This window comes from Eriocheir sinensis, chromosome 10 (assembly GCF_024679095.1).
Source record: "Eriocheir sinensis breed Jianghai 21 chromosome 10, ASM2467909v1, whole genome shotgun sequence".
Lineage (NCBI taxonomy): Eukaryota > Metazoa > Arthropoda > Malacostraca > Decapoda > Varunidae > Eriocheir > Eriocheir sinensis.
Window position 1 is genome coordinate 14,984,589 of NC_066518.1, and position 18,922 is coordinate 15,003,510.

Genomic DNA, 18,922 nt, shown 5'->3' on the forward strand with positions numbered 1-18,922 from the left:
AAACAAGTAGCAGTTGCGAGGCAGTAATTTGGGGGGACTTTAACTTGCCAGTGAAAAGATGGGGCGAACCGTTGAACTCTCATACAGGGCTCGACCTGTACACGAATTTATTAGAAAGTGATTTACATCAACACGTTCAAGAACCGACTCGGGAAAATAATATACTTGACCTTATCTTTTCAACGACAGCTGATCTACTTAACGAAGTAAATGTTGGTCCAGTTTTTAGTTCTAGCGATCACCGAATAATCACATTCAGCATCAAGATGAATGAAAGTAAACTAATTGCTAGTAACGAAAAGGTGCCAGATTATCAGCGAGCGAATTTCGTAGGACTCGCATCAATTTTAAATCATCCTGACTGGACAGTAATTTCGACGGGAACAGATATTGATAAATCGTGGGAGGCCTTCACTACACTATTGAACAATGCCATAAGCATATGCGTACCCTATCGTAATAGACGTTCAACTATTAAGAAGAAACCCAAATGGTGGAATAATAAAATTCAAAATATCCTCTCTCTTAAAAACCGCGTATACAGTAAATACATATCAACCCAGAGTGAGGCTGACAAACTAGAATTGGACAGAATTCGCCGCGAAACCAAGAAATTAATAAAATGAAGCAAGAAAAATCTTGAAGAATATATAGCGGAAACAAGTAAATCTAATCCAAAGAAGTTTTTTAGCTATGTAAATAATAAAGTCACTCACTTGTAGTATCGGACCGCTTGCTAATGAAAATGGTAACCACACGAACGATGAAAATGAAATGGCTACAATCCTTAATAACTTTTTCGCATCCGTATTTACCGACAAAGATTGCTTATCACCTAAACCGCCGGAGGTTAGAAGGACCGAAAAGATTTTAAATGGCGTGCTCATCGTAGAGAGTGACATTTTACGCACAAGTGAAAAGATTAAAGTAAGCAAAGCTCCTGGTCCAGACAAAATTACCCTAAGAATTTTAAAAGATATCAAATATCAAATTTGTAAACCGCTCTATCTTATTCAAAAAATCTTTAACAGCTGGAAAAGTTCCGTCGGATTGGAAACTAACAAATGTCACACCAATTTTCAAAAAGGGGGACAAGTCTCATCCATGAAACTATCGACCAATTAGCCTGATATCGATTGTTTGTAAGTTAATGGAGACTATCATTCGCGACAATATGGTAAAATTCTTCGAAGAAAATAATATAATAAATAATTTGCAACATGGTTTCCGTAGTAAACGTTCGTGTTTAACTAACTTACTCGATGTTTTTCATTATATTTTTGAGGTGTTCAATGAAAGCAGATCAGTAGATATCATATATCTGGATTTTCAAAAGGCATTTCATAAGGTCCCCCACAAACGGTTGCTCAGTAAACTACTGACGCACGGTATCTCGGGTAACATTCACAACTGGCTTGTGGACTGGCTCTCTGAGCGGAAACAGAGTAGTTCTAAACGGTGTTTCATCTAACTGGCTCGATGTCAGAAGCGGCGTACCTCAAGGATCAGTGCTTGGTCCCATGCTCTTCTTAATTTATGTTAATGATATCGATGATGGGCTCACTTGTAAAATATCAAAATTTGCTGATGACACAAAGATCGCTAGTAAGGTGATTACGACACTCGACGAAGAAGCATTACAATCAGATCTAGATCGACTTGCACGTTGGGCCAATCAATGACGAATGAAATTTAACGTTGACAAATGTAAAGTGTTACACATCGGAAACAATAACAATCGCCTTCAGTACGTAATGAATGGCCAACAACTTTCTGCAGTAAGTAAATAAAAGGATCTTTGAATCACTATATCAAGTGATTTAGAGCCCAGTCAGCATTGTTCAGAGGTAGTTAAAACCGCAAACAAATTGGTTGGCTTCATCGGACGAGTCTTTAACAATAAATCGGAAAAAGTAATATTAAAACTGTATAATTCCCTGGTTCGACTCCATCTAGAGTACTGTTTAGTTTTGGTCTCCCTATAACAGAAAAGACGTAGAAAAGTTAGAACGGGTTCAACGGAGAGTAACAAAAATGATTCCTAGATTGAGAAATTTATCTTATGAACAAAGGCTTAAACGAAGAATGTGAGGCGATCTAATAGAAGTGTTTAAAATGCTTAAAGGATTCAGTGATATTAATGCGGAAGATTACAACTGATCGATGAAATAGAACAAGAAGAAATAACAATTTCAAGATAAGTGGTAAAAGATTGTCGTCGCACGAAGCCAAACACTTCTTCAATCGAGTCGTTAATGTTTGGAATTCTCTACCCTGTGATGTCGTTGATAGTACAACAGTTACGGCCTTCAAGAATAGATTAGACAAGTATTTTGAATCCAACCAGCAACTAAGATATTACTCATTGTCGTAATTACGTTAAGTTCTTTCGCATACTGGTGTCCTTGTCCGTTTTTATCACCCAGTTAGTGGTAGAAGTAATGGTAGTTCTTTCCTCTTTCCTACATAATTTCGATGCAGTTTTTCCATGCTGCATCGTTCTTTTTCCTTTCCTGCCAGCTTTGGTTGGAGGGATGGGGTGGTGGGGAGGAGCTTTCGCCTTTGCTGTCCTTCATCTTCCACTTTTGATTAGAAAGTTAGTGTAGCTTGTCACAAACAGCCTCGTAAGGACCATCAGGTCTGCTGTTGTTTGCTCTTCCTTTGTGTTCGTTTGTGTTCCTCCTCCTCCTTCTCCTCCTCCTCCTCCTCTCCCCCACATGCATCTCGCGTCCCCGGCGGTCCCTGACGAAGAGGAACAAGCGAATTAGAAGACTTACCATCCCGTTATCGGCAGCATACCCCGGGGAGTACACGGCCTTATCTGAAACACATAAACAAACAGGTTATCGGGGTGGAGACTCATCACACACACACACACACACACACACACACACACACACACACACATATCACGTTTAGGGGTGTGGATGGGGGTGAGGGCGGGATTGGGGGTAATTTCTTGCTGGCTTAACTCCACGTCTCCGTCTCCTCCTCCTCATCGTTACAAGGAAAACATGAGTAAGACATCCCATGCACGCCTAGATTACCGGATAAACAAACGAGCATCGGGTAATAGGGTAAATTCTTGCTGGCTCAACTCCACATTTCCGTCTCCTCCTCCTCCTCATCGTTATAAGGAAAACATAACACACACACACACACACACACACACACACACACACACACACACCATGCACGCTTCGATTACCGGATAAACAAATGAGCATCGGTTCATAAAGCAGCGGCGGCGTCTAATTATGCACCGTGGGAGTAGAAATCAGACTTGTTAGTTAGTTAAAATGCGTAATTAGCAACATAAACAAGACAGACAGACAGACACAGACAAAAAACTACTTCATGAAATCTGCCAAAAATGTAAGATCAGTTAAAACTAATAAAATAATATATAAGTACAAGACAGGCAAAGACAGACAAACATACAGGCAGACAGACAGGCAGAGACACAGACAAAAATACTTCATGAAATTACCAAAAATGTGAGCTTAAGTTAACATTAATAAAAGAATAAATATAAGTACAAGAAAGGCTGACAGACAAAAACTACAAGATTTACGAAAAACAGGATGCGTGAGGCTTCAAGAATCCGAGATGTCGACAACCCTTCACTTCACAATAACATATGAATCTGCCTCCCTTCCTCTCCCCTCCCTCTCTCCCACTCCCTCACCCCTTCTCCCCTCCCTCCATCCCTCCCCCGCTCCGAGAGGTTGGTTGGTTGAGGTCCACGGAGGTAAAGTCCATTGATGCACAGGCCATTTTCGATTGTATGAAAACCGAATTGCAGGAGTGTCGAGTCATGCCTGTACTTGTAAAAGAAAAAAAAGGCAAGAAATTGAATTATGTGAAAGAGGTGTGCTACTTACTCTCTGACGAATGTTATACAAGTTAGTACAGAGCAAAGCAACGTTCAGGAGGAATTGGAACGTTGGGTAGGCTGAACTATATTCGTTTTCGTGATAAATTGAATACACAGTTACTGGATATACGGAAATCAGGGAACTAATATTTTTTTTGTCCTATCAGCTGTACAAACATAGCCCAAAACATAAGCAAGAACACACACACACACACACACACACACACACACACACACACACACACACACACACATAAGAGGAAAAGAAACATGTAACAAACTTCCATTTTGAAACAAGGATAAGAAGATGAAGAGTTTGAGGAGGAGGAGGAGGAGGAGGAGGAGGAGAAGGAGAAGGAAAAGGAGAAGGAGAAGGAGAACGAGAAGGAGAAGGAAGACGAGGACGAGGACGAGGAGGAGGACGAGGAGGAGGACGAGGAGAAGGAGGAGAAAGGAAAGAAGTTCAGACGTAGTATAAACTCTTCTCTGAACTATATATATTACGTCTCATCTATCTTCGTATCTTCACAATCTTTTATCTACACGGAAATAAGAACACTGGCATACTTATCACCTTTTATAAATAAGCTTGTAATAAAACATTATGCTTTCGTGAGAAGAAAAAAGATCTCCCCCCAACCTCACTACCCCATCAGTTTTTGTCCTAAAGTCTAATCTAGCGACGGAGAAAACCAATGAGCGCCAATAAGTACACTAACACATCTATCACCTGTATAAATAACAAATTAAAACATTCTGCTGTCATGGGTGGGAAGGAGGATCTCTCTCTCTCTCTCTCTCTCTCTCTCTCTCTCTCTCTCTCTCTCTCTCTCTCTCTCTCACACACACACACACACACACACACACACTCACACACATTCCTCCTCTTCGTTTGTCCTAAAGCCTGTTCCAACGACGGAGAAAACAAATGAGCGACATTGAGTACACTAACATATATAACCCCTGTATGAATAAGCCAGTAAAACATTCTAGCATCATGGGAAGGAGATTTCAACCCTTCTCCCACCCTCCCACTCTTCCCACTCCCCTTTCCTTGCCCTTAAAATCTGTTCCAGCGCATGACAAATACAATGGAAGAAAATAAGTACACTAGTATATCAATCACCAGGATGAATAAGCCAGTAAAACATTCTGCTATCATGGGAAGGAGGTCTCAGCCCTTCTCCCACCCTCCCACTCTTCACACTCGCCTTTTCTTGCCCTAAAGTCTGTTCCAGCGACGGATAAAAACAATGGAGTAAAGTGAGTACAAGGTATACACACACACACATACACACACACGGTCGCGCCCCGGCCCAGCCCAGCGCCGCGATAGCCTAGTCCTGTTTTCATCGCCACTTCACTCGATACACAAAACGATGGGAGGCACACGGGTCTTAATACTCTCAAGAGGCCTAAGAATGGGTCGTGAGGGTAAGGATCACAATAAAACAGGGTGGCAGTACATAAGAGGGGCTTCAAGAACGCTCGCCTGGTATATACCCGGACCAACCTAAAAATGCGAGCCTTGGCGGGAAGCATCATTCCGCTCAGGCACGCGAGGTAAGCAGGTGACTCCTTATGGGGGCAGCCTCTTCGGGCCGACACCACCTGGCGACACCCGCAATGGCCGGCTACATGACAAGGTGTTGCATTCGCCCCGCCGACGATTACTTGGCTCGCACGCTAAAACAATACAAAGAACAGACAATAACTCGTGCGCATGCCTCTCATCCCTTTGAGAGGATGACTTACGCGGTGTTACGCCCATTACCACACTAGGTATTACTACGAGTGTGTGTGCGTGTGCGTGTGGGGAGGGGGGGTGAGGGTGCTTGGTGCTGCGTGTGACCAGGAGGGAAGGAGCAGCAGCAAGCGCGCGGCTCAGGAGACAAAGTTGCCCAATGGAATGCGCCTGAGGAAGAGGGCGAGTTATGGTAATGCCTCGCCGAGACTTGCTAGTCATGCACGACGCCCGGAGCTCCGAGGTGAGAACAGGGGCATCCTCGCCCAGCCGGGGTTATTGGCGGGCACCGTGGCCACCACCAGCCCCACCACTGCATGGACTCCACCACCAGCCCCAGGCACCGTGCATGGTCACCACCAGCCCCACCACTGCCTCCCGCTACACTGCATGTATGGCCCCACCACCACCACCACCACTAGTGCCTGCATAGCCACATCAGCCCCACCACTGTCAACCATACCACTACATGCATGACTCTATTACCACCACCAGTGCCTACATAACCACCACTAGCCCCACTGCTGCCAGCCGTACCACCACCACCACCACCACAAGTGCCTAAATCGCCACCATCAGTTCCATCACCATTATCAGCCATACCACTGCAAGCATGGTCCACCACCACCTCCGCCCCAGCCTGCATGCCCGTCACCACCAGGCACAAAATAGCCCCAGTGCCGCGCCCGATCCACTTGGGCGTTACCAAACCAACTGACATGTCTTTCACTTTGTAACCAGGCAACACTTCGGAAGCCTACACGAAGGGCGTTAAAAGTCTGCTAATCGCCAGCGCTGAACGGGCTGCTTCACAACACCGCTTTGGCGTCCGTTTCAAAACATTTTCAAACAGTTTACGCAGGGCTGGAGCCTATCACGGAGAAGTTTGAAACCTCCTCCTCCTCCTTCCTCTACCCCTCCACCTTCCCTTGTTAAGAGTGTTTGAACGCGTCTTCACACACGGGATAAATAAGCGGTAACTTAAGAGCACCCCGACCTACGCTTGGAGCCGAGAGGGAGGACGCGGCAGGCTTTCCTTTCCTTTCCCACCCCGAAGACGTGTTTGCGGTGCTGCAGGCAATGGAAGTATCTCTTGATTTCCCTAACGTGGTCGAGACTCCCTCAGCATCTTATGACTGCCCTAGCATATACGAGTACATATTGACTCTCCTAGTATCTCTTCGCTCCCCTAGCATCCCTTGACTCCCCTAGCATCCCTTGACTCCCCTAGCATCTCTTGACGTTAGGTTGAAGGCAGCGAAGGAGACAACACCTTATCCATCTCCTAATAAAAAGACACGCGCATGGTAAGCTTTGATGTATTAACTAGTGTATACCTACAGGCCTGACTCAAAGGCTCACCCGTAAAATAAAGATCATTTGTTCGTTTTGTATTTCTGCCAAGACCGAGACCAAAGTTACTCCCAGACGCCCCTGACAACCGTACATAGAAGAGGACGAAATCATTGAGGAATGTTTATTTGAAGATAACCATATTGAAGAAACAAAAGCAACAGTACAGAAGTTTTGGATAATAAGAGAAAAAAGAACGAAAGAAAAAGAGAAAATAACAGACCCAGACAGTAAAGAGCTACAACAGGGAGGGCCGTTACAAAGGCAAAACTCCCGACCGACAACTGAACTGAACTGAACTGACTGGGTTAAGACATGGGCTGAAAACTTGCCGCTAACTTCAGAAGAAAAAAAAAGTCCCGCGTAAAGGCGTTGAGTTGAGTGAGACTGAAAACACACCTTTCCCGTCCCCAATAAGTGCTTACGGTTCTGTGGGCAATGTAGTGATCTCTTAACTACCCTAATGTGAAGCCCAAAGGGGAGTGCAAAGGGACGACCTAATCCCCATCTCCCCTAATAAGCTTTCTGTGGGTAATGAGAGCATATAAGACTCTCCTTTCCCCCTCCCTGTCACCTCCCTACTTCCTGTACCCTCTCGTTTGGGTAATGCATTAGTGTACAAGTCATGCCGTGCTGACTGAGGAACATCATATAGAAGTAAACGATTGTCACCATCGTACTAAGGCCCATATTCTCAGACGCTTACAGTTCTCATTATTAATATTTCCAAAGGCCACAGAGAAGCTTAGTCGAGTTCTCATGAGGCATCTTTTCACATCTATGGTGCAGAAGCGTTGTCACACCATCACTAGGCTCATAAAATTACCCATGGAAACACCCACACCCTCCATGAAAGCCTTATCAAACGTGAGTGTGCAAGCCCTGAGATCTTTGAGAGTAAGGACCTGGATCAGACCAAAGAAATGATACTGTCTTGGCTATAACTCCTAATGCTATACAAGAAACTCCATTCTAGACTGTTCCTGCTCCCCTGTACCTGATATCAACTCACGTACCTATATAGAGCTTTAGCACAGGGTTTCCCCCAGCTATATAGACGCGTTGTAAACAAACATCAAACACACACACACACACACACACACACTCTACGTAGGCAAGAGCCAGGTAGTACTGCAGCAGCCACCACCACCACCACCATCACCACCACCAGCGGCCGACTTATGCACGTAATTACAACAATATTAATACCGCTCATTACACCATTATGGAGGGCCATTTGAAGCAAGCGCATAACGTCACACTGAAAATATGGTCTTATTCATCACATCATTATCGTGTCCTCAGCTGCCTGCACGACGATCCGCGCGGAGAAAGAAAGCATTAGCTCCTCTTATCACATTTATATGCTTGAGAGGCGCCATTAGCACGAGAAAATGCAAGTTAAATAAGTGGCCAGCGATCCGCCATCAACGGGCGTCATATGTTCCGCCAGGCTAGTCCCCGCAAGAAAGACACAGGCTCTGGTAGTAGTAGTAGTAGTAGTAGTAGTAGTAGTAGTAGTAGTAGTAGTAGTAGTAGTAGTAGTAGTAGTAGTAGTAGTAGTAGTAGTAGTAGTAGTAGTAGTAGTAGTACAGATGATATGCCTCTTCTTACCGTAAAAAACAAGAGCAATAACCGTAGAATTACAGGAAAAGGAGGTGTTAACACAAGACGAATTAACTGATGTAGTCTGAATTTTTTACTTTTGTCTAAATGTATCGACGTCGTTAGTGTTCGTGTGTACCTGTCTCGGGTGAACAAACTGTACAGGCAGACAGACAGACAGACTGATATACGAGAGAGAGAGAGAGAGAAAAGTGAAAAACCGTCTCGTCTTGATCTGCCGAGCAACTTCGGTGACCATAAAAATTGGTTGAAATATTTCATCACGAGGCGCCGGAGGATTACGTCAACTTTCCAAAACTGGACCTTGGCTGAGGAATATTGGTTCTCTCTCTCTCTCTCTCTCTCTCTCTCTCTCTCTCTCTCTCTCTCTCTCTCTCTCTCTCTCTCTCTCTCTCTCGCTCTGCTCTTCTCTCCTCTTCTCTCCTCTCCTCTCCTCTCCTCTCCTCTCCTCTTATCTTATCTTATCTATCTATCTATCTATCTATCCGCGTGCGTGTGTGTGTGTGTGTGTGTGTGTGTGTGTGTGTGTGTGTGTGTGTGTGTGTGTGTGTGTGTGTGTGTGTGTGTGTGTGTGTGTGTGTGTGTGTGTGTGTGTTCGGAAAAAAATAATAATAATAGTTTTAGAATTTTTATTGTTGCTACGGTCGGCTGAACAATGTTATAAAAAAAAAACTCCAGCAACAAACTACTTCCAAATATGAACACATAAGACGCCCAAAATAGAAGAGAATGATCAGCTTTAATAACACTTCAATTTCAAAATACTCAAATAACACAATTCCTAACAACACGCAGTAATACCTACATGCATCGCTGGCTCACTCTTCGGTCCTTCGCGCCAACCGTCGGGAAATGGAAACTACAGCTACTGGGCCCTTTGCACAACCCCTTCACGCTTCCCTATCTAACCCTTCACTGCCATAGTCTTGTTTTGCACACTTCAAGAAAGCTCCAAGTTACAGAAAAAGCCTCCAATTCCCTGCTACTATTGGGCCCTTTGTACAACCCCTTCCCTTATCCCTTCTACCCTTCTACCTTATCTTTTCTCTTCTCTACTGCCATAGTCTTGTCTCTCGCCATCAAGAAAGCTCTAGGTCACAGAAAAAGCCTCTAACTCCCTTCTTACTCATCAAAAAGCCGGGCACTATTACTGGGCCCTTTGTACTACCCCTCACGCCCTTCCCGCATCCCTATACACACTTCTACCGCTCGTATTCTCCTTCGCCCTTCAAGAAAGCTCCAAATCAGAGAAAAAGCCTCCGCCTCCCTTCTTACTTATCAAAAAGCCGGGGACTACTACTGGGCCCTTTGTAATACCCCTTCACGCCCTTCCCGCATCCCTATATACATTTCTACCGCTCGTGTTCTCCTTCGCCCTTCAAGAAAGCTCCAAGTCGCAGAAAAAGCCTCCAACTCCCATGCTTACTTATCAAAGAGCCGGGGACTACTATTGGGTCCTTTGTACTAGCCCTTCCCGCCCTTCCCGCTTCCCTATATACCCGTCCACTGCCCTAGTCTTCTCCCTCGCCCTTCAAGAAAGCTCCAAGTCACAGAAAAACCCTCCAACTCCCTTCATACTTATCAAAAAGCCGGCGCGGAATCGATTTATCATAGCACAGTGAGCGGAACACAAAATCCCCGCCCCATTTCGATGTGAGCGGCGCGCGTAAAGAGTAATAAATCTCGCCGGCAATTTTAAAACATATAATGAATGAAATGTCAAACTGTTCTGCCACGTTCGACTTGTTAAATTAAAATGGCGGCCATCATTTGTCAAGGCGGGCCCGACTTGGGGTGGTGCTTTTTGTGCCTATTTCTCACTCTAATCGTCCCCCGCCGCCTTACGGAGCCTGGCGTGCCGGCGACGTCTCCAATATTACAACGAATGTCACAACAACGAGCACGCCGACACGACTGCAGCGCCGCCTCGTTAGTCACGCCCGAGCACTGTTGCCAACCCCGAAGTGTTCCCCTCACTGATGATCGCCCTGGCATGAGCTTTTCCATCCTGTCATCACTTCTTACGGATCAGCTGTGTCCCATATTCTGAAACATTTCGAGATTTACACACTCACATTTGATAAGGCTTTCATAGGGGTTGTGTTTATATTTCCATGAGCATAGTGAAAGAACGAGAGGCTAAAAGAGAAGTCAGTTTCAGGTGAAGAGGTATATTGATACTCTCCTCTTGAATGAGTTTAAGTTGTAGGCAGGAGAAAATACAGACGAAAAAGGGGTGCTCTAAGGTTTACCATTGGAGATAAAAAAATAAATGAAGATGCTGGTTAACTCTTACATATGGGATATGGATGAAATAGGGATGAGCAAGAGTAGATAGTCGTGTCACTCGTGTGTAGCAAAAGTAGAAAGAGATGCAACATTGCGGCGGAATTTAAGAGGTAGAAGACTGTTAGTGCTTGCTCCCTGGACCTCAAAAAAGTAAGGAAAGAAATGAGAAGCAAGAAACACCCCCATACTCTTAAACATTTCGGAGCTTTCGTAATTGTGCTAGTATTTCCATGGGGTATTTTAATGAGCCTAAGATAAGTCTGACAAGGCTTCTGCACCATGAATGTGAAAAACCCTCATGAGAACCCGACTCATCTTTTTTGTGACCCTCGGAAATATTTGCTGTGAAAAATATTTGTTGTGAGAGCCGAGCGCGTCTGAGATAAGGGGTCCAGGAAGGTGGTGGTACTGTAATGCTTCGAACTCAAAACCCATTACTGAGAGGTTTTGTTTCTACGTGTATGCTTCGAAAACTCTCATCAAACTTCACACCACTGCAAGAAGAATACCTGAAAAACGACTATACGACGAACCCTAGGCCCTCACCAATGCGCCAGGCCACCCCGTACATCAGTCACCGCTCATCTAAGACATTTTCAAGCCCTTAGATGTCACGTTTTTGCCTAAGCCGATGCCCCTCCCTCCTCCTACTCTGTTATGCATCAACTGTTAAACCTGTGACTGCTGGAAGCAACACACTTGAGGCGACACAAATGACTGAACTCAACATATCAACCGACTCGGCTACATTTCTTCCCGCTTCCCACTTTGGATATGCTACTGTACTCTTCATTATGACTCCCATGGAGAATCTCTATCCAGAACCCATCTGCTCACTCACTACTTTGATTAAGCCCTTGTACATAGAGTTCTCATCCCTTAGACGAGCTTTATATCCATATTAATGTCTCCACGAATTTCCACATTTTGATGTGGAAGAATAAGCTAACATTCTGACCTAAATCACTATTCATTTAAATAATGCTGTTCCTCTCAAGAAAGCAAGTCAATGACCCAAGGTAAAAAAAAATATATATTCATAAAGAAATATTTTTTTATAAATAAAAAGATAATAAAGAATGCCAATAAATACAAATAATAATAATAATAATAATAATAATAATAATAATAATAATAATAATAATAATAATAATAATAATAATAATAATAATAATTAATAATAAATTAACAAAATTTGATACAAAATAAATAATAACATCAACAACAACAACAACAACAACAATTAAACAATCCCTAGTCTGCCAAAAATACCAATCTTAATTCTACTGAAAAATCTCCCTACAGCTGTCTTGTGTTTTAGCTGAACTCATGAACATAACATTATTTCTCATCTATATATTTTCTGTCTTCAGTAGATCAACTATTAGCACATCCATCATTGATAGAACTTGGTATATATTTATAGCTGACTTTCTATTTTTTTATCTGTACCACCATCTCAATTATGTAACATAGTAATATGAATTACAATCAAAAGAATTATGTAATGGATCCAAAAAAAATTTCACAGAGCAAATAATCAGTTTTGACAGGACCCGAATGGGTTCAAATAGCATCTTGCGGCACTGAATTGAATTTAGAATATGATGTAGAACTACCTCCTCCATATTGAATGTAACAAGCTGTATGCCACTAAGTAAGAGGTGAGTTAGAGTATCACTAACTCACTTCCTATAAGCAAAGTTCTCAGATCTTAAAAGAGGAGAAATAGTGGTGAGAAAAGAAAGAAAACAGCATGTGGAAAAGAAAAGATAAAAAAGAAATGAGGCACAGTTTTCAAATCTTAGAACAGAGAAGAAAGAGTGAAGAGAAAGGAAAGAGAACACTAGTAGAGGGAAAGGAAAGACAGACAGAGACGAACACTAGTAGAGGGAAAGGAAAGACAGACAGAGACTAAACAAACTTCTCAAATCTTAGAACAGAAAAGAAAGAGTGGAAAGAAAGGAAAGACAACACAGAGTAGAGGAAGAAATTAGTTTGGCTAAGGACATGGGCCCTGAGACCAGGAAAGGCACCTCAAAGGACTGATTCCCCGAGACAATAGACCCGATTTCACCCCAAAGTCCCTAAAATACAACAGAACATAACTGTGTGAGAACTTCTGGTGACCTTAAACTATATGTGCACTAACTATTATGTATCCCCTCACCATCTCCCAAATATTCAAACAAAGCATCACCAACTATGAATCTTTTCATTTAAATTTTCCGGCAGTCACGAGCATTATGTCAAGATTCAGTTCTGGCCATAGCTTGCAACCTGAAGGGTCAAATTATCTTTATTCTAATTTATCTATACAGCTATTTCACCATGTCTCCTTATTCCACAACTTCCCTTTGTTAGCTCCATTCCTGGACAGACACAAATAACTGTTTTCAACATTTATTGCTTACTGGATTTTATATTATTATTATGGAGAATCACAAATCCAATAAGCTTTCTATCAGGGGCCCCAGACCACAGTGGCACAAGCAGATTAATTTTTATACTGACATCTATATTTGCTGTAGTATGGCTCTTACTACACACTCTACTCCACCCAAGTTATAATCAATGGTAGAAAGAATAGAGACTTTGGATTACCATCAGACTTTCTATAATGGACAAAACTACTTAGCCATCAGCATTCAACCACAGCCTCCTCTCACGCACCCCAAAAACAGGTGTCAGATGATCATAGTCCACATGTAGTGTATACCTAACTATTTACTTATAGTTGTAAAAAATATAACATCACTGTGTCTGCCAGCAACCCACATACACTAAAAATGTACATATATATACATAAAGAATAAAATGGCATTACATTGATACATTTATGACACAACACAGTACTAAATGTAAGTATATTTATTGAAGGAGTTAGTATGTAAGAAGCAAAGCCACAATGAGGAAAAAAAAAAAAGAATCACAATACATAAGAAGCATTTTATAGAATCACATCTAAAGCAGGTTAGGAAGCTTCCATCAGTTCCTCAAATACATTCTTTAATTCCATGAGCCTCCACAGTTAACAGCATAGACAAGTCACTTCAGTTACTATTGGCCGAGTTAAGAGAGCAAAACATGCAAGCTTCAAAGATCATGCATTCACAAAGATCACCCTCCCAAATAAAAATCAACCTATCTAATTATGATCATTCCCAAAATAGCAATCATGATGGCTGTGCTCAGTGCTATGAATAATGTCTATGTAATCTTTGAAAACCACAGTCAGATTCTACTAGTGGTATGAAAAAGAGGATAAAAAGTTATTGTCCCCCCAAAAGAGGTTGATATATATACTGTACAATGACTTAAACATATACATTCATCTCTTATCCCTTTCTTAACCCCTTGACTGCGGATTTCCAACAAGAAGATATCACCAAGCTACAGGAATGGAACAAAAAGTGGTTGCTACAATTCAATGAAGAAAAATGTAAAGTCATGCACCTTGGGAGGGGAAATCCAGCATACCAATACCACATGGGAAACACTCCACTATCCACCAATGAGGCAGAGAAAGACTTGGGCGTATATGTTACCAGGATACCAGTGAACGCCAAATCCGTGCCAATCGCAGCGGACAGGTTAAATATTGGCCAGACATACATAAGGCCAGGTGGAAGAAAAAATTAGAACATTCGCCACAGCAGGATGGAGTAGACAACATCAGACAGAGAGGTTGGGAATACTGAAAAAGGGTTTTGTCCTGCAGTGGACTGGCAATGTCTCAAGATGATGATGATGATGATGAAATATGGGAATACGTACTGACTTTTTCTTTAACCTTAAATACTATTCTGCATCAATGGCCCTTCAAATGAGCTGCACGGAGAACCATATATTACATCTCTGTTTTCTTTTAATGAAAACTTTAAAAATCTCTAACCCAGGCAGCTTTGTTTCCTTGTGGCTTGTGCTCATCAACTTCATCAATGTCTTGCTTGACACATGCACAAAAAAATACTTTGTCTTTCCTCTCCCATGAATATCTGATTAGCTTTGGATAACAATGAATAATCTTCTTGGAGGTAAAGTAAAATAAAGTTGGGGGGCATATGTTATAGATGCATGAGGGCTCAATGTTCATCTCGTTCACATTCACTTAAAGTTGCAAAAAATAAAACATCATTGAGTCTACCAGCAACCCGCATACACTATAAATGTACGTATATATACTTGAATAAAATGGCATGACATTGAGCCTGTGGTGGGTAAGAAAAAAAACATTACCTCGGGACAGAGGGTAAGTGTGACGTCAGAGTTACCCCTGTTTATTTTCCTTAGGTTTCCCAAGATATCCGTTTACCAACCAGCCCAAAAGGAAGGATGAACCGCTGGGTGAGCTGCATGCCAACTGGCTGGGTCACGATTCAAACCAAGGACTGCAAATTCATGGCTAGACATGCTAACCACTTCCCGATGGAGGTGTCGTGTCCCCATCCCAGTCTGTCATGGGTATATGCTATCAATGACAGTTTACATATCTTCACTACAGTCTAGTGACTATGCCTTGGATGTTTTAAATGTCCATTTCAATCATCTGCTTTAGTCACACAGTTGAGCCTTTTCTGTATCAATAAGTTAAAAAAAATAAACATATATAACAAGAAACAAATACCTTGACTTCTTTCTTATTTGCTCCCCCTCTTTTTCCTCCCAAATTTCTTTTTATTTCTCTGAACATCTTTTCCAACTTCTATGTGGGTCAATGTTTCGGACAGCACTCCTTCAGCCAGTACGATCATCCACATCATCCTCTGACAGCTGATGATCTATCAAATCCTTCCTTATATAGTCCGTCCCCCTTTGCTTTGGTCTTCCTCTCCTTCTCTTGCCCAGTACCTCCATCTCCATCATCCCTCTCCCTATGGCTATATGTATTTTCTCAACTTCTCTATCTTCTCTTCTCACCACAGCTGTCTTTTTTCCTGTCTAAATTTTATCAATTTCTGTTACTCCCAAACTTCTGGAAAACCTTTTGATACCTATAACATATATGTATCAGTTGTGGCGTAAAATATTCTGTGAAAAGCAATGGAGGTGGCTGAGCTCCTGCCTGGCTAGTCAGATAGTAATGGAATAAGTTTGATGAATTACAATATTTCAACAGGAGTAAGTTCCCAAAACACCATACTTCCTTTACAAGAAAAAAACATTATGCATCCTGACTTGAAGTATCTAACCTATCTTCTACCTCCACAACCATTTGATCTTGTATTCAGTATCAAAACTTTATGGATACCTAAATGGATCTGTGGAAACGGAGATAAAAAAAGGAAAATTAGGGTGGGAAAGGAATGTATGCAATCATTAATCTATATGCAATGCTCACATAGAAATTTTCCTGAGGATTTGGCCATAAAGAAGTCATCAGTTCACCTTGTTTATATAATCACATTTTGCAACACTCACTGTCCCCCACTTCCCACTTCTGCTGTCATGTATTCTTCAATCGTTCAAGGTGTGGTGGTTAAAGCGCCTAGCTGCAAATCCGCAGACCTGAGGTCAAATCCCAGCCCAGGTATTTGACACACAGCTCACCCAGCTGTTCATCTTTCTGCTCAAGTTGGACAATAAATGGGTACCTGGGGAAGGTAAGTGTGGTAACCAATGTCACACTGGCCCTGTGTCACAGAGCACTGGGTTACTTTCCGCCAGACTCAAGGGCCAATGCAACGGAGTTGAGCACTGAGGCCATGTGCAGCTTTAATGTAAGCTCCAACCTTACCTTTACTCTACCTATTAGTCTCCTGGTCAGTCCCCACTTTCTGTTTGACTTATACACTTTGCAAACTCACCCTTTTGCATTTTCATCATATGCCCATACAGTCTCGGTGAAGGATGCTTCATCCATTCTATCACTCCACATTTAACACCTTTTGTTAGCCTACATGATTTTCTTGAGTACTAGTCCACCTTAACTGCATGTACATATCCTAGCCTCCTATAGCTCCTTCAATGCCTGTATCTGAGTAAAGGTTAAAACTGGTAGAACTATACCAATCCTCAATCCCCTCTTTACCTTGATCCACACACTTACGTATGCTTCTAATTAATTCTCTTATACGACCTTATGACCTGCCTTCACTTTACTGCTCTTCCCAACCTCCTTCACACCACAGTATTCATGTTAAATGGTCTTTATTAAGGTAAAGTTGGGAGCATATGCTGTAGCTGTGTGTGGCAGAAGTGTTCATATCTGTTCCGTTGGCCCTGAGCCTGTGGTGGGGGAGAACCCATCAACTAGACACAAGGCCAGTGTGACATTCGGAATCCCACAGTTCCCCAGGTTTCCCCAGGTACTCATTTATCGACCAGCCCAAGAGGAAGGGTGCACAGCTGGGTGGGCTGCATGCCGACTACCTGGGCTGGGATCCAAACTTAGGCCCGTGAATTCACTGCTAGGTACTCTAACCACGGCACCAAAGAAGCACTAAGAAAAACCTGCTTATGCCACAGATATTTCAAACATCACTCGAAGCTCACTATCAACCCTGTCAATATGATTTTTCAAAAGTCATGACTGCATCACAGTACATCTTAGCCATTTACTGATATTCTCCTAGTGTCATTTGAATGGCAAAATTCTGACCCACGCATCCTCCTCCCTTCTGAAACCTGTTTTAGATCATATTGTGGATGTGTACATGATTAACAAACAGAAAATAAAGAATTTTTGTCATCAGTATATCCCCTAACTACCAGTCTTCTCTTCCTAAAGGTGATACATCTTATACTCCTGGATATGCTTATAATATTTTTCATTAATATATTTTCCACACATTGACACACAGCTGGCATGGCCTACACCAGCACACCTCAACAACCCACAGTGAGTTAGACAAACCCTGTCCCTGCCTCTTTCCCTCCCCTTGCTACCCTACCTATCTAAACAAGCGCAGTGTGAAGCAAACTTCAAAATATAAAATATGGAAAGCCGACCAAGGGTATACCACCGCCTAGAAACACATTTAACACTAGCGAGAAGAGTTAGCTGAATAAAATTACAGGAGGCCTGGGCGCTGCAGGCGCAACCATCAAACTAGACCAAAGCTGACAAAAAACGCACCTCAACACAGCTAAACTAGACCAAAGCATGGCGGAAAAATCACAATCATTTATCAAAATAAATGATACCTCACATTTGTAACCAAACCTAGCCTGCAGGGTGGCTTGGCCCCCATCAACCCCCCCATTATTTTAATCTATTCAAACAAAACCTAACAACCTCCTACGGGGAGGGAGGTCAACCCAACCATTATTTTAATCCACCAAAAGAAAACCTAACTAATTCCAGACATGAGTACTACACACTGGGCCGAGACTTAGATGAAAAACTGCAATAACAAGTGCGTGGGGTTACACCAAGCCCTTCTATACAACATCCGTTAGCTGGCAAAGTGTATGCTGTCCACCCACATATGACCTAAGGGTAGTCCAGCTTATTGGGGCAAAGTTACCTGGGGAGTAAGCTTGGAAAATGTGTGCTGTTTACTAACACATTACTTGACAAGTTTGACAGTTCTGACTTTAGCTGGGAAAGTTAGTGGAAAATCAATCTAGGAAAGTTATTAGGAGAGTCAGCGGGTTGGGTGCACACCATCTGCCACACATGAGGTGCAGGCATCTTATCTTGACAGTTTGACAGTTGTAAGGTTACACTTATGTCGCCCATGTCCCGCACCCTGAGGTACCGAGGCCCCAACGGCACCCCCAGAGCCAATACACCCGGTGGACCCATGGACTGACATATGCCTGAACCTGGCCCCCTGAGTGCCAGTGCCAGGGACGGGCCGAGGGTTGTCCTGGCCCGTCATGGCAGGCACCAAAACACCTCTCCACCACTCACTATTCACCCTTCCTTAGCATCCCCTCTTACCCTGTCACCTCCACTGGCCTCCCCAGCCTCCTTTCCTCCCCATTCCCCTTGCTTTCCCCATTTATCCACCTCTCCCATTCCCCTTGCTTTCACCATTTATCTGCCTCCCACATTCCCCTTGCCTTCCCTATGCCCCTTCCTTCCC

General features: G+C 42.9%; 1 protein-coding gene across 1 annotated transcript in view; it reads right to left on the minus strand.

Annotated features, from left to right (window-relative positions):
- LOC126996628 (uncharacterized) overlaps positions 1–18,922 on the minus strand; it is an 82,882-nt gene that overhangs the window by 63,508 nt on the left and 452 nt on the right. Inside the window, exon 2 of the mRNA XM_050857310.1 lies at positions 2,778–2,821. Within this exon, the coding sequence (XP_050713267.1) occupies positions 2,778–2,821 (44 nt within the window). The remainder of the gene's footprint in view (positions 1–2,777; positions 2,822–18,922) is intronic.